Source organism: Loxodonta africana, chromosome 16 (assembly GCF_030014295.1).
Source record: "Loxodonta africana isolate mLoxAfr1 chromosome 16, mLoxAfr1.hap2, whole genome shotgun sequence".
NCBI classification, from domain to species: domain Eukaryota; kingdom Metazoa; phylum Chordata; class Mammalia; order Proboscidea; family Elephantidae; genus Loxodonta; species Loxodonta africana.
This window is the reverse complement of record NC_087357.1, coordinates 10,050,858-10,070,702: the sequence shown is the minus strand read 5'-3', so window position 1 is coordinate 10,070,702 and position 19,845 is coordinate 10,050,858. Positions and strand designations below refer to the sequence as shown.

The following is a 19,845-nucleotide window of genomic DNA, read 5'->3' as shown; positions in this document are numbered from 1 at the left end:
CTGATGCCCACGTTCCAGACCACTGGCTGCTCTCTGGCAGGCCTACTGACAGACATGCAGGGGAAGGTAGGGAATCGGCTCACAGGAAAGTGCAAAGAACATAACATTTGAAGTCAGAAAACATGTGTTTTAACCTTGATTGAAATTAAAAAAACCCTTCTGGGACTTAGGAGCCCTGGTGGCACAGTGGTTAAAGTGCTCAGCTGCTAATCAAAAGGTCGGCAGTTTGAACGCACTAGCCACTCCCCAGGAGAAAGATGTGGCCGTCTGCTTCTGTAAAGATTACAGCCTTGGAAGCCCCATGGGGCAGTTCTACTCTGTCCTACAGGGTCGCTATGAGGAGGAATCGACTTGACAACAATGGGTTTGGGTCTGTGCCTTAGTTTTCACATCTATAAAATAATACTAGTCCTTGCCCTTCAGAGGTGACAGGTTTTTTGTGAGGCGCAGATGTGATCATGCACACTATAGAACTGTCGGCTGTTACCTGCTTATGGTTATTGAAAAAACCAGATACTAGAAATGAGCTGCCATGTAATTACTGTAGTAACAAAAATACAATCTCTTGATCCATTTAAGGCCTGAATATTTTCAGAACAAACAGCAAACTTAGGAAGCTTTTCTTAAAAGTTTTTAATGGACTACTGTACACTTAATTGTGCTCCTGAGGAACCTGTTCATAGATCAAGAGGCAGTTGTTCAAACAGAACAAGAGGATACTGCATGATTTAAAGTTAGGAAAGGTGTGCATCAGGGTTGTATCCTTTCACCATACTTATTCAGTCTGTATGCCGAGCAAATAATCTGAGAGGCTGGACTATATGAAGAAGAACGCAGCATCAGGATTGGAGGAAGACTAATTAACAACCTTTATTATGTAGATCACACAACCTTTCTTGCTGAAAGTGAAGAAGACTTGAAGCACTTACTGATGAAGGTCAAAGACTACAGCCTTCAGTATGGATTGTACCTCAACATAAAACAAAAATCCTCATAACTGGACCAATAAGCAACATCATGATAACTGGAGAAAAGATTGAAGTTGTCAAAGATTTCATTTTACTTGGATCCACAGTCAGTGCCCATGCAGTCAAGAAATCAAAAGACACATTGCATTGGGCAAATCTGCTGCAAAAGACCTCTTTCAAGTGTTGAAAAGCAAAGATGTCATCTTGAAGACCAGGGTGCGCCTGACCGAAGCCATGGTGTTTTCAGTTGTTTCATATGCATGTGAAAGCTGGATGATGAATAAGGAAGACTGAAGAAGAACTGACGCCTTTGAATTGTGGTGTTGGCGAAGAATATTGAATATACCATGGACTGCCAAAAGAACGAACAGATCTGTCTTAGAAGAAGTTAACATCCAGAATCCTCCTTGGAAGCAAGAATGGCGAGACTACATCTCACAAACTGTGGACATGTTATCATGAGGGATCAGTTCCTGGAGAAGGACATCCTGCTTGGTAAAGGACAGAGTCAGTGAAGAAGAGGAAGACCCTCAAGGAGATGGATTGACACAGTGGCTACAACAGTGGGCTCAAGCATTAACAATGATTGTGTGGATGGCGCAGGACTGGACATGTTTTGTTCTTTTGTACGTAGGGTCGCTATGAGTTGGAACTGACTCAACGGTACCTAACAACAACCACAACTGTATAGTCCTCTCCCACTGAGGGCCGTTCTTCACAGGGAAATTTTACTGATATTTGAGTAAATTGAGGTGCAGGAGTTCCTCTAAGTCAGGAGTCTGTGCGTGAAGTCCTGGATGGTTCTAGCGCTCGATAAAGCAATCCCACAGGTGCTTTGGAAGAGTGCTTGTTATTAACACTCTGAGGGTCTGTAGGCTGGGGCCTAAAACAGAAATGCTGCTTAGCTTCCTTCCATGACCTTGCCCGTCTGCGCTTTTTTTCCCTAGCATTTATCCTTGGACCCTCTAATTTTCTTAAATAACTCCTACTTTGACAGAAGGCAGATCCCACGAAGGCAGGGAGTTTTGTGTATTCTATCCCGTCGGGAGCAATTCTTGGTGCATGGTAGGCACACAGGTATTTGTAAAAAGAATGAATGTTCGTTTTAACTGATGTATTGAAACAGTTGTCTAGAAACAGGCCCACAAGCAGTAGATGCAAGAAGGCAGGTGTGGAGTAGGCATGAACAGTTTTTTATATTTTAGGGAAGACCTGTTTCTCTCTGAAGAGTGGCCATTGGGCTGTATTGTTTATTTAAGTATTGCTCTCTTTCTGTACTGTTGGTGGGTATAACCATTTGCTTTCTGTTTTTTGTTTTGTTTTTTAACCCGTGCAGTAACACTGAAGAAGATGGGGTCCTGAAAACCAACAAGCACATTTACTCTCAGCTTCTGAGAGCGACGGCAAACAGAAGCGCGACGCTCTTGGAAAGAATCGACGTTGTGGGCCATTTGCTGGATCAGCTCGCCCGCAGCAGCGGGGGCAGCGGTGGTGGCGCTCTTCAGTGACTTCCACGCACGGCTCTGCTTCCACAGAACTGCTGTCAGTGCCTTCTAAACACGGGAGCTGGTCTGTCCACTCGGTGCTTCATTTCATTAAATGTGAGGGGGATGTCCATTTAAAGCAGGGACACAGTGGAAACGTGTATCGTTTCCCACACAGAGGGTTCTGGTTTGGTTCTCTGACTTCCTCACATGAAACGCTACAGTCAGAATCAAACCCCCATGCCCACGTCGATGTCTCTGAGAAGCACATGGTACCTCGATACTGACCTGCTGTCAGGCAATCACACCTTTGTGTATTTTGGAAGTATGTTAAGCTCCGTGGGTTTAAGATACGATTATTTTGGATAAAATGTTACTTTGGCCAGAGGAACTTTTATCCAAATGATTTTACTGGCCCAGAGAATTCAGGAAACTCCCTGCACATCTACAGTGTTCCTTCTAGTTTGCACGTCACAGAAGGCACCCTCTAGCTCGGTGCAGGGGTTTCAGAAACTAGCCTTGTGCCGTTCTCTCTACTTAGCGCATGTTCCCAAGGGATTAGCTTTTCTTAGACTTTCTATGGCAGTTGATCAGGGATAGGTACTACCCGTTGTTTTTGTTTTTGTTTTTCTTTTTAAACTCAAAACTGTGAATAAGGTAAGAACGCTATTTTAAATAAATAAACTATTTATTTAAAATGTCGATGTATTTTTCCATGTCACATCCTTCACATTGAGTTTTGATTTAAACTAGGTCCAATAAATTTTACAAAGTAAAGATCAAAACATTAAAAGTAAAGTTCTGCCGTCCACGAAATTCTCACTAGACTATCACACTTCCTCACTGCAGCCATGTGGCACCTGTCCAGCTGCGTGTAGACCTGCTCACTGTAGCCATGTGCCTGTCCAGCTGCGTGTAGACCTGCTCACTGCAGCCATGTCCCTGTAAAGCTGTGTGTAGACGTGCTCACTGTAGCCACATGGCATTTGTCCAGCTGCATGTAGACATGCTCAGTGCAGCTGTGTGCCTGCCCAGCTGCGTGTAGACGTGCTGACTGCAGCTGTGTGCCTGCCCAGCTGCGTGTAGACGTGCTGACTGCAGCTGTGTGCCTGCCCAGCTGCGTGTAGACGTGCTGACTGCAGCTGTGTGCCTGTCCAGCTGCGTGTAGACGTGCTCACTGCAGCCATGTGCCTGTTAAACTGTGTGTAGATGTGCTTGCTGCAGCCATGTCCCTGTAAAGCTGTGTGTAGACGTGCTCACTGTAGCCACGTGGCATTTGTCCAGCTGCGTGTAGACATGCTCAGTGCAGCTGTGTGCCTGCCCAGCTGCGTGTAGACGTGCTGACTGCAGCTGTGTGCCTGTCCAGCTGCATGTAGACCTGCTCACTGCAGCCATGTCCCTGTAAAGCTGTGTGTAGACGTGCTCACTGTAGCCACGTGGCATTTGTCCAGCTGCGTGTGGACATGCTCAGTGCAGCCGTGTGCCTGCCCAGCTGTGTGTAGACACGCGCACTGCAGCCGTGTGCCTGTCCAGCTGCGTGTAGATGTGCTCTGCTCTCTGCAGTGTACAGGCTTCTTTTGCCCTGTCTTCATTAGGAAAGATGAGGTACGTATAAATCAAATCTCTTCTGCTTTATCAGGGTTGATGGTTTATGTGCACGAACCTGGGTAGGCAAGGGCTTACACTGCTTTCAGGTGTGCTGTGGACCTGCATGCAGGCTGGCGCGCTGGGGCTCCCTTCCGTCTGCCTGCGGCCTCTCCTCGCTGTCGGCCCTCCCCTCGCCAGCTGTGCTTCCTTGAAGGAACCAGAGCTGTAGTGGAAACAGTCTGGGATAAACTTGGTTTTCAGCCGCGCTAGTTGTGCATGCTGCTGTCTGTCTTACAGAGATCACTCAGGTGTTTTCACTGACACCGAGTTAGCATCTGCCATCACTTGGCAGATCTGTCCTTGCCATTTGTCCCCCTCCCTGTTGTTTGCTTAGTCGCACTGGCCTTGGGACAGAGTTGTATCCATTTGCAAAAATGAGTCATTGTAAGTGGTTGTGCAGCCAGTCGCATCTGGTGTCAGGGCTGGGGTCCTGCTGCTTCCCCAGCAGCAGGCACACGGACAATAACCAGCCATTTGCCACTGGTTCCACCTCTTGGCTTCATTAATTCAGAAAGAATCTTCCTGCTTCGGTGGGAGTGAGCTGGAGTTGGGATGCCAGGGTGTCTGTCTCCTAGCCTCTCTCTAGCTGAACTGCCTTTCAGTCAAGGGGCAGGTTTGTTTTTAAGCTAGAAAATATAACTGCTAGTGAACTGCCCTTGTCAGAGCACTAACATGAAAGTGTTTCTGCAAAGAATATGACGGTCCTTTTTAAGTAAAGCTTCTTAGAGTGCCCCATTTTAGCTGTTCCTTTAGAAGAAAATAGAGTGTGGCTTGATTGTGGAGACTACTGAAGCTCTGTTAACGTCATCACCCAGATTCTGCCCCCATCATTACACAACATTGCTTTTCTTGTTGATTTTCGCTTGTGTTAAGATGCGATAGCCAGATTGTGTAAAGATTAAAGGCACGTAACCCTAGCCTAGATCTACTGATCTAACGCTAGCTAGAGCCGATCTAGCAAAACTAAACAGTCCAGCTAGCTCGAGGGTCTGGTTTTGGTGGTTTAGCTTTCAAGGCGTAAAGAAGTTGTCACGTGGCGCGTCTGCTGCTCTGCAGGAGGAAGGACAGGAAACGAAGCGTAGTGGGCCAGAAAGGGGACACAGCCTGTGTGCAAACACCACGAGACACGGAGTGGACCCAGCGGGCTCCAGTGAGGAGGCGACGTTCACGGGGTTTGACTTTGGTCAGGACACACTAGCGATTTTAGTGTCTTTAACTAGGAAGGGCCCAGTCGTCTCCCCTGCCTCTCTGACGCAGCTGGGGAGACCAAGACAGAGAGCACCTTTTGTACAGTCAGCTGGGAGGAAAAGAATTGTCGTGACAGGGACTTGGGAGTGTAGTTCCTCTGGGTTCTGTCCACTTGCCCACTGAATCCTGAAATGCTGAGCTCAGTAAAATTTTTCCATGCGCCTAGGGGGTGACCTCTCCTTCCCTGGTTGCACCCCCTGGCTATGTCTGTCCCCCTACCTACTCCTGAAACTGGGGAGGGGGCAGCATTGGGACCACGGCCACGGAGCCCCAAAGTGGGGGGGGGGGAGGCAGGGCAGAGCTCCTCAGGAGGCTTTTGTTTTACCTCTCCTAAAAAGTCAGTAGAATTATTTTGTAAGTTATTTTTTGACTGAAAAATTGGTTTTTTAAATAAAGTATTTTAAAATTCTAAAGAATGCTTTTTCTCTTGGGTTTTAACTTAGGGAACCGTGTTCACTTCAGTCACTAAAAAGCTGGTTGGTTTTCTGTGTAAAAGAGAAACCCTGTGACTGTCTCCATCTTCCTCTCGCTCTCTTTACATGCCTAGCGTGGACGTGTGGACATCGCAGATGTCAAACCACTTCCCTGAGATCGACTCTTTGGGAAATAATCCGTTAGAAGGCAGCCAAGAGTTGTGCTGTTTGTCCCTGTCATTAACTACTTTCCAGTACACGTTGCCTTTGAAAAGGAAAACAGAGTTGTGTGCGTATGAGTAATAAGCTGAATCTATGTTTCTGAAAGGATGGTTTTGTGAAGCTGTTGCCGGGAAAACGTCAATAATCTTCTTTGGATAAGAATTAAGTACTTGATTTCTGTTGACATCAAATGCAAACACCTGCAAAGCAGATTAGGAAGTAAGACTGGCTTTTCTGAAAATCACTGATTTTTTTTTTTTTTTTAGGTCAGATTATAGCCATGAGGTAAATAAATCTGTGGCTTTGCACCAAAGCCTTTAGACTTGAAGTTCTTAAAACTTTCCTGTACGTAATGAACAATCTGCCATTGCCCCACAGGGCTGCAGTATCTGAGGGTCCCCAGTTTGAGCAAAATAAGAGCAGCTTTTAACTAAGAACGTGGTCATCTAGCAAGTGTCACTTCGGATGGCAGAAGCAGCCCTAGGCTGGAAAGCTTCCAACTTACCAAGGACCCCTTGAAGAAGTAAATCAGTCGCTTCCGTCGGTCATAAAAGGCAGTGTCCAGGGGACTTGGGATTCCAGGAAACCCTTCTGAAATCAATTTGGGGTAGCGGTCTCCTTGTTCATCTTCTGTGTGGGCCTGATCCTTGTCACTGTCATACCGCCAGTACTGATTTCCTGAGAGCCAACCAAGAAAGACTTCGTGAGGCTTGTTAAACCACAGGAAGCGACTGAGAGGACAGCTTTCAGTACAGGTCCCAACCAATCAGGTTAGAATGCGTTTTGCTATGATTCCAAGAAAAAGCAGGACTTTCAGAATCTGGTGAGGCCTCCACTCAAACTAATGATCCACCCAGATCTTGAATGACTTCTGGCTTTGACCCCACGTCCTTGCCGCAGTTAGAGCGCTGGTTGCCTGTCACAGTGAGTGCGCCCCGACCCATGAGCTTTGTGTTGGCTCTCATCAAAAGCAACAAAAAAATGTGGTCTTTTTCCCCTAAGTATTTTATGTTTTTTTGTCTTCCCTTATTTTTTTTATACTGTAAAGATCTTCCTTTTACATTTTAATGGCCTAAATGGGTTGCCCTGATTCATTTTTCTATCCTATCCTTTTCAGTAGAAAAGGAGCCCTGGTGCCACAGTGGTTGAAATGTTGGGCTGCTGACCCACCAGCTGCTCCACAGGGGCAGTATGTGGCAGTCTGCTTCCATAAAGATTACAGCCTTGGAAACCCTCTGGGGGCAGTTCTACCCTGTCCTGCAGGGTCATTATGAGTTGGAATCGACCTGACGGCAAGCTCGTATTTTATGAAGAAATCAGGATACTTTTTTACCCTTTCCCAGTATTTTAGAATCACCCGGCTCCACCACCTCCCCTTCCCATTTGCAAAGAAAGCAGCTGGAGAAAAGATGGCTGAAGTGACTCGCCCATGTACACACAGCCTCGCTGAGGCAGGGATGCAACCAGCACTCTGAAATTCCAGCCAGTGGACTTTTTACCCACAGTCCTGTGAAATCCTAGCTGTTCCATTCCATTGTGAGGTCCAAATGCTAATTTCATGCTCTGAGACAACGGGGGATTCTTCTAGGTTTCCCTTATTGGTTCCTAACCCTGCCTATTTGGCATATTGTCAGCGTACATCAGAATAAATCCACGGAGTTAGATCTTTTTGTGTTCACAGCTCGCAGAACATCTGAAGCTGTCAGGTTCCTCGGCAGCCGAGTGCTCACCATGTCCGGAAAGGCTCACCATTAAGACAACATGACGCACGTCCAGTTAAGGGGTACAGCTCACTCTAACTGGAATATTTTTTGAATTTATTCACAGCAAATTAAATTTCAGATGTTTTTGAAGTTCCAAGAATGGAACACAGCTGTGGGGCAGCCATCACCCATGAATTACCTAATTCTAAAATTTCGTTTCTTTGAATGTTGCCAAGACAAACCCTACAGTTCAGGACTTGTTCAAACACAGAAAGATACGCTTGCAAACCTGAAAGACCTAAACTAGAAAAGTCCACCCTGAGGCAGTTTCTTTGTGTAACTGAAGTAATTCTTCCCTTGCATCATGGGAAGGGAAATGAAGATCAAGTTTATCCACCAGTTTCTATGGCGAGATTTGCATATAAAGTTCTTTCAGTTTGGCTCTTGCCTTGTTAACTGAGTAATTTAAAGCAGGGTGGTTCTGTTACTGGGATTCACGCAGAGTGGACGGGGGACGGGGAAGGACGGAGTCATGTCTGTGGCTGGGCCCTGTGCTCTCTGCTCCTGCAAAGGCAGCATGCCCGTGTGAACTGGTGCAGAGCCCAGGTAGACCCCTCTGCGTTCCACCACCACCCTCCCTTCCCGTTCCCTCCACCCCAGCTTCTGCCTTTCCAGCAAAGCACTGAACTTCGCTGCTCAGAAACCGCCCTGATCCCTTGCTATCTGCTGGGTGGCCCCCAGCCCCTGACCAGCATTTGAGGCTCTCCATAGTCCTGTTTTTCCAAGCTAACCTCAAACCACGTGAATCTCCTGCCACACCTGGATTTGGTCAACTGTCAACCAACGGGCCTTTGTCACTCCAGACCTCTGGCTTTGCTCCTGCTTCCTGTCTCTGGCCATCATACCCCACCCCCGTCCACACACACCCCCCACTCCCCTTCCCTTTTTTGGCCACTCCAGACTACCCATCCTTCAAGTCTAGGTCAAGGCCTGACTCCTGGTGGCCCAGCACGGGATTCCAGGCAGCAGTGACGGCCTCATTTGCTCAGTCTACCCCTTGAAAACACACTTCTGCTGCTGGTACAGCGTCCACGGTTTTTGTTTTGTTTTTTCTCCTCCAGAACCAGATTAAACTTTTGGCAACACCTCAGTGCTTAGCATGATTCATTCATTCATTCTTTCATCATTCGGTGTGTCAAGTGCCTTCTTTAAAAGATCAGGTGATACAACACAGTCCCTGTTCTCAGGGAGCTGGCAGTCCGCTGGAGCGGGCAGGAATTAGCGAGTAATTAATTACAGGAGCATTACAATAGATTCCATGGTAGGGGCTCCAAACATTTATTCCGAGTGCATTTGCTGAAAACAGAAATCGGGCTCCCACAGACTGTTTACCTTTAAAAAAATAGCGTTCATCTCTTCTCCACGTCCAGATGTGGACAAAAGCATCGATGTTCTGCGCTGGGATCCCGTGCCAGCCCATGAGGATGTGGATAGGATCCCCATAGCGTGTCCTGTTGTTTCGATTTTCATAAAGCCAGTACCAGCTGTTGCGGAAAAAATACGTGCTAAACCTCACCAACAGTTCTCCGTATTGGTTTCTCTCTTTGCGAATCCAGTCAAACGCAGTATCGAATGAGCCTTCACAGGTACCTGAAAAAGAAAAAAATGTGGCTGCTTGTCACACGGTGTAAGTCACATGTGTGACTTGAGTAGAGGCAGTTGTAAAGCTGGAGTTTTGTACCAAAACCTTAAAGCAAGACTTTGTACAAGACCAGAAGCAGCCTTCCTGCTGAGCTGAGTGGAGCTGGAGTGGCCTGGGTGCCCTAACAGTCTCCGCTCACAGGGTCACTCTGGCTTCGTTATTGTCAGTGCTCCCAGTCCCTCTCAAAGGTGCCTCGGTTTGGATGCTGAGTCGTACAATCACCCCAGACGCAGCTGATGCCTCTTGATGGCCGTCTGACTTCATTACCGGGGAGAAGTTTGGTTCTGGGCACTCCCAAGAGCAAGCTTTCCACTGGTGGGGCGGGGGGGTGGGGGGGTGGAAATAAATGTGTCCTAGCTTCTGTTGTTTCCAAGGATGCTGAGTGTCAGGACCGGGGATTTAAGTAGGGCAGACTTGGGGATGGTCCCTGTGAGTGGCTTAAAGTGGAAAACTGGAGGTGCTTTGCGCTCCTCAGCCTCTGTGCTAAGTCGCTCTTCACTTTCATTAAATCATTAACCACGAGGTCTTTGGTGGGAACACTCAAGTAGACAGTAGCTTATCCGGCAAGGATACACTGATCTACTTCCTGTGGGGGGTGGCCTCCAGTCCACAGAGCTCCTGCCGGTCACCACGGCACAGTGGCCATTCGGGTGAGAACCCTGTTTGCATGCAGTGTGGCAGGTAGGGGAGGGAGTCCAGGAGGGAGCATCCACTTGTGGCTGCCGATGGGGCATGAACACTTCATTTTTTTTTTTTTAATTGTGCTTTTAGGTGAAAGTTTACAGCTCGCTAATTTCTCATACAAAAATTTATACACAGACTGTTATGTGACATTAGCTGGAATCCCCACAATGTGACAGCACACTCTCCCTTTCCACCCCGGGCTCCCCGTGTCCATTTGACCAGTTCTTGTCCCTTCCTGCCTTCTCATCCTGCCTCCAGACAGGAGCCGCCCATTTGTTCTCATGTATCCGGTTGAACTAAGAAGCACACTCCTCACGTGGATTTTTTTGTTTGTTTTAGAGTCCCGTCTTACCTATGTCTGAAGGATGGGCTTTGGGAATGGTTTTAGATCTGGGTTAACAGAGCGTCCGGGGGGCCATACTTTCAGGGGTTCCTCCAGTCTCTGTCAGACCATTATGGGCATGGCCACTTTCAACTAAGAGAGTTAGCATCATGGAGCCGGAAGGCAGTGACTTGTGGGTGACGGCAGAGTTGTACCATTTTGTGCTCTTTGGGGACCCGCCTCCCAGTAAGGAATGGGTGGGGTCCTGCTGGGTGTTCCCTTGCGCTCTGGGATGATCTTGCGTGGAGCAGGCTTACCATATAGCTTTTGAATGGCCTTTCTGTCTGACCAGTCCAGCTCAAATGCAGGCTCCTGGGGAATATAATTCGGCTGCATTACTGATCCTGTCCTGTAGGTGTGAGGCAAGCCCAGGACATGGCCAATTTCATGGACGGCCACCTGCAAATGGGACACAAGCCATGAGTGCTAGGCCCGGCCCGGCCCAGGCTGTCGGTGTCCATGGGGACTGGCCCATCGCGAGGAGGCCTGTGCTCCAAGAAGAGCTGTGCTAATTAAGGAGAAAGGGAGCCGTCAGCAGAGCCGACTGCCTTCCTCAGATGGACGTGGACACCTGACTGGAAAAGCTGTGGTGTTCTGGACTGGGGCTGAATTTGTGCTGCCCTTTGTCTCTCAGCACAGGCAGTCTGGGACTCTCACTTTGAGAAGGCTGATGCCGGTGTCACTGGTGGGAGGCGTGAAGTGCTCATCGTCATCAAAGTGAACATCGCCTAGGCGCCAGGCGTGGGCAAACTCCTGCCCGCTCCCATCGAAAACCCGCGGACACCCCAGGTGGCGACCTGCAAGCGAGAGGTGGCCGGGTGAATCGGGAGTGCCCACCACACTGGCCCCTCACCTCCCTGGCACCAGAATACTGACGCAGCAGCAGGAACCACCCAGTATCTCTGTCTGCCCCGGTGAACGGCGGGTGCGTGTGGCTGCCCTGCCCAGCTTCTGGGTCAAATGCCCTGTGTGACAGTACAGGAGACAGAGTGCTGATAACGGCTGGGCTACAGACAGCCTCCTACCAAGTGCTGTGGGATCAGAGAGATGGGGGGGTGGGGAGGGTGACCTCAAAGAGGCCTTACGGAGGAGACAGGAAGGTAGGAGCTGGATCCCCATCTCTGAGTAGGTCACGACATAAAGGGGTGCTACCCATGGTCAGGAGTCCCTGGGTGGTGCAGGTAACTGCTAACTGAAAAGGTTGGCAGTTTGAGTCTAGCCAGAGGTGCCTTGGAAGAAAGGTCTGGTGATCTGCTTCTGAAAGATGACAGCCATTGAAAACCCTATGGAGCATACTTCTACTCTGAAACACATGGAGTCAGGATCGACTTGACACAGCCTACAGTGTGTGGGTGCACTGCCTGATGTCACCTCAGAGCAGGCCAGCAGGGTGGGATTATCCTACTGTGCTGCAAGGGCCTGGGGTTAAGACAAGCACAGGTGGGGTTCACCTACGTCAGCCTGACCGAGCAGGTGCTTGATGGGCTCCACCATTATGCTATATGGACCCCACTGTATGCTACACGGACCCCACTGTATGCTACACAGACCCCACCGTATGCCACACAGATCCCAGCGTATGCTACACGGACCCCACTGTAGGCTACACAGACCCCACTGTATGCTATATGGACCCCACTGTATGCTACACGGACCCCCTGTATGCTACACAGACCCCACCGTATGCTACACGGACCCCCTGTATGTTACACAGACCCCACCGTATGCTACACAGACCCCACTGTATGCTATATGGACCCCCTGTATGCTACACGGACCCCACTGTATGCTATATGGACACCCTGTATGCTACACGGACCCCACTGTAGGCTACACAGACCCCACTGTATGCTATATGGACCCCACTGTATGCTACACGGACCCCACCATATGCTACACGGACCCCACCATATGCTACACGGACCCCCCTGTATGCTACACGGACCCCACCGTAGGCTACACAGACCCCACCGTATGCCACAGACCACACCGTATGCTACACGGACCCCCCCGTATGCTACACGGACCCCACTGTACGCTACACGGACCCCACTGTAGGCTACACGGACCCCACTGTATACTATATGGACCCCGTACTGTGCTACACGGACCCCGTATTGTGCTGCACCGACCCCTACACGGGCCCCACATTTTGCTGCATGGACCCCGCAGTGTGTACATGGACCCCACACTGTGCTACATGGACCCCTACAGGGACCCCACAATACGCTACATGGACTCATACAGGAACCCCACATTGTTACGGAGCTCTCATTGTGCCCTTGGGGCCCCACACTCAGGAAGCACAGAGAGGAGGTGGCCTGCAGAGTCCTGGCAATGACGGGCTTATGCCCAGCGCCCTCCTACCTCTTCCAAAGCCCAGCTTGACGTCAACCTGGGCAGCGGGGCCGGTCAGGTCCTCCTGGAAGGCCAGCGGCGTCACCTCACTCCACATCCGGAAGGCCAGTCTGAAGATGTACCTCTGTTCGTCTGCGGGCAGCTGGCTGCTGTACCCCTCCCCCACAAGCCTCCACTTGAGGATCCTTTTGGAGAAGGCCCTGGTGGCACCGCTGTCCCTGGAGGCCTCCTCCCAGCCGAGCAGGGGGCGGAGCAGCTGCAGGAAGCGCTTAGCTCGGGCCCGGGCCGGCGGGGTCTGTGCGCTGCGGGGATGGGGGTCACTCTGGGGGCCGGGGGCGCCGCGGAGATCAAGGGCTCCACGGGGGTCGAAGGCACCTTGGGGATCAGGACCACTGCGGGGCTTGGGGATGGTTTGGAGATCCGAGGTGCCGCGGGGGTCGGGGGTTCCCCGGTGGTCAGGGACGCCGCAACGCGGTCTGTTCATGGCCCGCAGCGTGGCCACATCCAGCACCCCGGTGGCTGGCAGCTGGTTGGCGCTCTGGAAGGCACGCATGGCTTCGGCGAAGGCGCTGGGCCCTGGGTCTCCGGGTCGGGGGACCGCAATCCAGCCGTACTTGGCCAGGAAGCGCTACAGAGAGAAGGCCTGGGTGGTAGCCCCTCAGCGCCTCCCACCACACACACCCGGGACAACCGGCTCTGTCCTCCTGTCCCCTGCGGGCCTCCTCCTGTCCCCCAACACGCTGTGGGCTTTGCGCAGCACCCTCTGCCTGGGAGCCTTCTCTCCCTGCTCCCTCTGGTGGGCATCCCGGGGTCTCAGCCCAAAGGCCAACAGATGCCATCGGGTCAGTGCCTTGGCCACTACATCACACGCTGTGGTTCCTGTGCAGGGGTCACTGATCACTTCCTAGAGGCCGACCCCTGGGCTGCCGGTTACTTAAATACCAGGGTGTCGGTTTACGGCACACCATCATCCACGAAAGCAGCCTTTCCTAGAGCCTGCGGAGCTCAGGACTGGCGGGGCTGAGCCTGCCTCCCGCCTCTCTGCCCGGCTGGCACACGCAGCCGTGTGGGTCTCTTGTAGCAGCTGGGAGTTCTCCGGGGCAGAGTGTGCTCTGCACATGGGAGGCGCTCAGTAACTCTGTATGAAGGAACAAGAGGGCCAGATTGCCACGGATCCCCAGCATAGGTCTATAACATAAGATTCCTTAAAGTGTGTGTGTGTGTGTGTGCGCACACATGCACACATGTGCACGTTATGTTCTGTTCATTGTGCATGGTGTACATATTTACACGTGGGCTCTGGAGTTCCTCAGGGCTTCTCCTACCTGAGCGGTGCGGGGGTTGGCGATGGGCTGGGCCTGACGCAGGAAGGATGGCTCCAGGTCCGAGTGGTCCCGGCTGTGGAAAAGGATCTCGGGGTGTGCGGGCTGGGGGGCAGCCAGCCAGCAGAGCAGCAGAGTCGGACGGAAGATGGAGGCAGCGTGCATGGCCCAAACTGACCAGAGGGACCCTGCCCCCCCTGCCCCTGCTTCGTCCCTGTCTCCCCTCCTTACAGAGCAGGGCCTGAGGGGGCTTTTATGAGCAGTCACGGGGTGGGGGGTGAGGTTGGGTGCTGAGAGTCCCACCATTTCTCACCCAGCCCTGAAGTGTGCTCACCGGCTCCGCAGTGGCCACATCGCACGCCCCGGGAGGTGCTAGGCTTTGAAGTCCCCAGTGCCACTTTTCTCGTTGGCTTGAGAACTCCCTCGCTCCTCGGCCTCCTGTGTTTGCCGTCCTTGGATAACTGCATCTCAGACTTGCAAACAAACACTTGTGGGTTCCAGGCTGGTGGAGACACTCACATGAGGAAGTTTGCTGCGTCGGCAAGCTGCGGAGTCACAGCAAACTTCCACCCACTCTTTAGCGGAGGCCGAAAACCTCACTAGCGACGTGCACCTCAGAACCGGACCTGGAATTTGGACACCATGACCACTAGTTTATTCATGGTTTGAGAGTTTTTGTTTGTTAGAGAGGGTTTGAGGATTTCTAGTTTGTTTCTCTGGCATTCATTCCTCTTGTTTTTATTTCTCTTTATAAATACCTGACCAATGTACATAATGTTAAGTTTAAAATGTACTGAGAACAAAGGGGAAAATCCTACGAGTCAGGTGGTACCATTCTGGTGAGCATTCTTGCAGATACACACATCGTGTGCACACACAGACGGGTGTGTGTGATTGCACATAAATCCCCGATGGCGGCTGCTCAGGCCAGGAGGCGGATCACTACTCTCTCCCCAGACCTCCTCCTCCAGTCCAGGGTTCGTCCGACCTCAGCTGAGTGCCCAGGTCCTTTCAGGTCCATGCATTTCCCTATGTCACCCACTCACATTCCTGGTGGCTGTCATCCCCAGTGGCTTGGGCAGCCCTGTTCTCACAAGCTCTCAGAGTTCTCCATGCCAGGTCCTCCTGTCACCCAATGCCCACTGGAGAACGACCACACCGCCCTTTTTCGAAGGCCTTGTCCACTTCACTGTGCAGCTGGCCTCACACAGTGCCAGACCACTGTTCCCAGGGAAGAGGGCTTCCCATTTGGACCGTCTGCTTTTCTCTCGCAGCATGCTTCCCCTCAGTTCTTACTCAGCCTCAGGGTGCGGTGGACTCTCAAGGCTCAGCGTGTTTGATGGACCAGACCGCTCAATCCAGCTAAACTGGCTTTTGAGGAAATAAACTGGATTTAGGAGGGAAAATGGCAGATGGAGGCCGAGGGCCCACAATAAAGGCAGAATGAGGGAACAGGGATCCTGGAGAGGCTGGTTCTGTATCTGTGTAGGGCACTCTGGCTGAGCCTGAGGAAAGGGTCTGGCTTTCAAGTCAGAAGGAAGCCTGTGGGATGGATCTGCCTGGTATTCAGAAAATGACCTCGGACAGATGGGTGGTCGTTACCGTCCCTCTGTGCAGGAGCTCTGTCCCGGTCACCCGGAGACTGGAGGTCTAATGACCACCATGGCCTGCTTCTCTGCTGATGTGGATTTGATAGGAAGTGGCAGTCCCACCACCTAGGCCCACAAGCTGGATCTCAGAAGGCCTTTTGAAACCTGTTCTGGCTTGTCTCTCACTAGCTGTGTGACCCTAACCTCTTGAGACTGTTTCTTCCCCAGAAAGATGGGAACTGTGGTGCGGTCCCCTCCTCAGGGCCGGGATGAGGAGTGGTGGTCAGCCACTACAGCCCTGTACAGAGCTGGGGCTGCAGGTGTGCCCTGGTAAGACGCCCCGGCGCTGACCTTCCCACCCCTCCCACGGTGGTCTCTCCTCCCCGGCTTGCTCAGTATTAACATACAGACTCAGGTTTCCCTCAACCAGCTCACATCCTGGCCGATGTTCAAGAAGGGGAAGTCAGGTTTGGGGCCGGGGTTTCTACAGGGATGCACTCGAGGTGTGGCTCCTCTAGGACAGTAAGATGCCCAGGAAGATCACTGGTCCCAGTGCATTTTTACTCCTGAGGGGAAGCCTGCATTTGAATTACAAGCGTCCATGGCTCACAGAGCAGGAACTCCAAGGTCTTGCTTACAGGATGATTAATACTGCCCCATTAGCAGCAAATCTTATCATCACACCAGGTTTGTTGGAATCTTGGTAGCGCAGCGGGTCAGAGCTCAGCTGCCAACCTAAAGGCCAGCAGTTCCAATCTACCAGCCACTCCTCAGAAACCCTAAGGGGCAGTTCTACTCTGTCCTACAGGGTCGTTATGAGTTGGAATCGACTTGACGGCAGTGGCTTTGGTTTGTTACCAGGTCCCTCACTGTCAGATTGAGGCCCATCTGTTTCCTCCTAACACAACTCCACACTGAAAGCAACGCACAGCCTCAATCACGCACACGTGCGCAGCGTTGTGTGGTTTATTGGGTCTCTTTCCCAGGCTGAGGGTGCTTTCTCAGGGCCTGGCAGCCAGCAAGCACCTGGGTGAGGGTCCGAGTGGGCCTCCATGGAAAGATGTCACATGCACGCAGGCCTGCTGCCAGCCCCAGGTCTCTTCCTGGCCCTGGTCCCGAGGTGGTTCCACTCAGGCTCGAGGCAGGTGTTAGACACTTGCTTTCTGCCCAGTGCCTTGCTCCATCCCAAGGGGGCAGCATGGAGGAGCTGGCCCAGGAAGGCTGAGAGAGCCCAGGGTGCCAGGGGACCAATCAGCAGCAGCTGTGGGCCTGGAGCGCCTTCCGGATGCCCGCGGCCAGGGCTCCTGGCGTGGGGCTCTCTGCGGTGCAGCTCACGGGTAGGCCTTGGGCAACCAGAGCGCGTGCCGTGGTGGGGCCGATGGCTGCAAACTGCAAGGACAGAAGAGAGAACAGAGGCCTCAGTGTGCCCAGAAGGGCAAAGGGGTGCAAGAGGACAAGTGGGAGTAGGGTCCATCACTCAGCCTTCCCTCTGGGGCTTCACTCATAATAAGTAAGTGACATGCACTTACTTATAAAATGTGAACACCACCTAACTCTACTTGGGCCTTAGAGTTTGCAGAATACCTTTGTATAGCCTGGCCATTGAGTCTCTGGGTAGTGCAAATGGTTATGCGTTCGAGTACTAACCAATAGGTTGGTGGTTCAAAATCACCCAAAGGCACCTCGGAAAAAGGACTCGTAATCTGCTTCTGAAAGGCCACAGTCTTGAAAACCCTATGGAGTCTAAGATTCTATAAAAGAATCCTGATCAAAAGGGGGAAAATGCAGGACAGAATTTCAAATTCTCATGGACTCCAAACTTTCTGGAGCCACGGAGGCTGGATGAACCCCTGAAACTATTGCCCTGAGATAATCTTTAAACCTTACACCAAAAATATCCTCTGAAGTCTTCCTAAAACCAAACAATAATTTAGCTTAACCAGTAAAGAATGTCTGCCTTGAGCACTGTACTCATTTAAGATCTATCTATATAGGATCAAATCGACAACAACAACTCAAAAAATGAGACAGGAACCTTAGGGGGCAGTGAGTTTATGTCAGTGGGGGAGGAAGAGCTCAGAGAAGGAGGGTGAGGACAGTGTAGAACTTGGAAAATGTCATCAGTGTCACTGAATTGTACATGCAGAAACTGCTGAATTGGTGTATGTTTTGCTGTGTGTATTCTCAACAACAACAAAATAAACAAACAAACAAAAAACCCTATAGAGCAGTTCTACTCTGACATACGGGGTCACCATGAATTGGAATCAACTTGATGACAATGGCTAGGTAGTCCCTGGGTGATGCAAACGGCCATGTGCTTGGGTGTTAACCAGAGGGTTGGTGGTTCAAACCCACAGAGAGGTAGTTCCGAAGGAAGGCCTGGTGACCTACTTCTGAGAAACTCAGCCATGGAGAACCCTGTGGAGCACAGCTCTACTCTGACACACACGGGTCACCATGAATTGGAGCTGACTAGAGGACAACTGGTTTGGTTTTGTGTTTATCATCCTGAGAGAGATCACACCTGTCCCCACAGCTCAGGTCAGGAGGCTGCACCTTGGAGGGGAGGGACTCGAGGGGGACGGAACTGTGTTCTGCCATCCTGGCAAACCTGAGCTGCAGACAGTTCCGCTCTGTGTTCTGGACCAGGTGGAGCCCAGACAGCCTGAAAGGGGCTCTGGGTGTTGCCGAGTGTGACGGGAAAGCACAGCCCAGACCAGGGCTCTGGAGCACCAGCCAGCACTCATGGGACAGTGGCCTTGGCAAATGACCCGCCCCCGTGAGCCTCTATTTCCTAATCCATAACACAGAAAGGTTCACGGCACTGTCTTCGTGGGCTGCTGTGAGGACGAAATGCGGTGATATGTGTAACCACCTGGCACAGGTATGACTCAGTGGATGTCAGCTGCTGCCCCTGTCCTCTCATCACCCCAGGTTAGAATGCCTGGAGGTGTGGGCCTCATCCCTGGATGCTGCCCGCTGACCACGGTCACGGCCAAAGCCTCGCCTTGGACTGAGCATGACGTTTTGTCCTGACTCTGCCACTTACTAGCTGCTATTACAAGTCACTGAATCTCTCTGAGTCTGTTTCCTTATCTGTAAAAGAGGCACGATTGCCCTTGGCTGTCAGGGGTTGTGGGGGACTAGGGGAGATGATAAGCAGCTCTGGCAGAGACGATATTCCCCCTCCTCCCTGCTCAGGATAACAAGGGTGCACCTGCTTGGAGGAGGGCTGTGAAGGTGAGGAAGGTGGGCCCTCACTCAGCAACTCCCTGCACTCTCCCTCCCCAGAATGTGGGAACCAAGCAAGGTGGGAGCAGAGATAGCAAGATACCCCATCTGTGTGCAATCTCAGGATGCTGTGGGCCTCATGCTTCTCCCTCTGGGGCAAGTCAGAATGGGACACAGGGCCCAAGCTCCCACGGTCCCCACACTGCCACTCCTTAAGAAACTCCATAAGAAAAGAACAAAGTTGGATCCCTACCTCACACCATATGCAAAGGTTAACTCAAAAGAGCTCAAAGACTTAAACGTGAGAGCTAAAAGCATAAAACTCTTAGAAGAAAGCACAGGTATAAATCTTCATGACTCTGGATTAGGCAATGCTTTCTTAGGCACAATGGGGAGAGCTCAAGCAACAAATACCACATACGTGTCTATAAGGCCACAAAGGGTACTCATCCTCATGTTACAAACAAGGAAACAGGCTCAGAGAGGTTTAGTAACTTGCCCAAGGGCACCAGCCCAGAAGTGGAGCTGTTGGGCTTTAAACGTAGGCTTGTGGATCCAGGAGCCCAGCACGTTTCAACTCTACAAGCTGCCATGAGGGCGTCTGCTAGGTCAGGGGCCTTTGATTTTACATGGACAATTAATATTAAGATAAAAAAATCTGCAAATGACCAACAAGGCCACCACGTGCTCACCTTGATTTGATTGATGTGGTCACCAGATAACTCCTGGATATGCTGGAGGCCATATGCCAGGCCCGAGGGACTGAAAAATGTGATGCTGGCTGGGACACCCTGTAGTGATGAGAGAAGAAGACCCATCCCTTGCTGCAAGGCTGGGGAGAGAACAGCTCCTCTACCCCCGTCCCAATCAGTCTCATGCACAGGGGCTG

At 51.3% G+C, this 19,845-nt stretch overlaps 3 protein-coding genes across 10 annotated transcripts in view; 1 reads left to right on the top strand and 2 right to left on the bottom strand.

Moving 5' to 3' along the window:
• EDRF1 (erythroid differentiation regulatory factor 1) overlaps positions 1-2,476 on the top strand; it is a 40,142-nt gene extending 37,666 nt beyond the window's left edge. For all 6 annotated transcript variants that reach the window (XM_064269191.1, XM_064269190.1, XM_023559810.2 and 3 more), the window contains one exon: positions 2,305-2,476. In XM_064269191.1, coding sequence (XP_064125261.1) covers positions 2,305-2,476 — 172 coding nt within the window. The remainder of the gene's footprint in view (positions 1-2,304) is intronic.
• An 876-nt stretch (positions 2,477-3,352) lies between these two features.
• On the bottom strand, positions 3,353-16,554 carry MMP21 (matrix metallopeptidase 21). Its single transcript, XM_023559817.2, has 7 exons — positions 14,137-16,554; positions 12,821-13,439; positions 11,111-11,250; positions 10,711-10,852; positions 9,078-9,335; positions 6,488-6,660; positions 3,353-6,182 (listed from the first exon to the last, which is right to left on the bottom strand). Exons 1-7 carry the CDS (start codon positions 14,437-14,439, stop codon positions 5,883-5,885), a joined length of 1,935 nt encoding a protein of 644 aa, XP_023415585.2. The 5' UTR covers positions 14,440-16,554; the 3' UTR covers positions 3,353-5,882.
• Positions 16,555-16,670: 116 nt separating this feature from the next.
• Positions 16,671-19,845, bottom strand: part of UROS (uroporphyrinogen III synthase) — a 29,612-nt gene continuing 26,437 nt past the window's right edge. For all 3 annotated transcript variants that reach the window (XM_010599232.3, XM_064269195.1, XM_064269194.1), the window contains 2 exons: positions 19,649-19,747; positions 16,671-17,111 (listed from right to left, as the gene is read on the bottom strand). In XM_010599232.3, coding sequence (XP_010597534.1) covers positions 16,974-17,111; positions 19,649-19,747 — 237 coding nt within the window. In that variant the 3' untranslated portion in view covers positions 16,671-16,973. The remainder of the gene's footprint in view (positions 17,112-19,648; positions 19,748-19,845) is intronic.

Excerpts from the sequence above, each read along its gene's own strand:
- MMP21 (XM_023559817.2), bottom strand. The coding sequence starts at position 14,439 with ATGGTGGGACTCTCAGCACCCAACCTCACCCCCCACCCCGTGACTGCT. Across the intron at positions 6,661-9,077 it reads TGAACGCTATTTTTTTAAAG|GAAATCAGTACTGGCGGTAT; the intron begins GTAAACAGTCTG and ends GTTGGCTCTCAG. Across the intron at positions 6,183-6,487 it reads ACTTCTTCAAGGGGTCCTTG|GTGTTTGCATTTGATGTCAA; the intron begins GTAAGTTGGAAG and ends TCTGCTTTGCAG.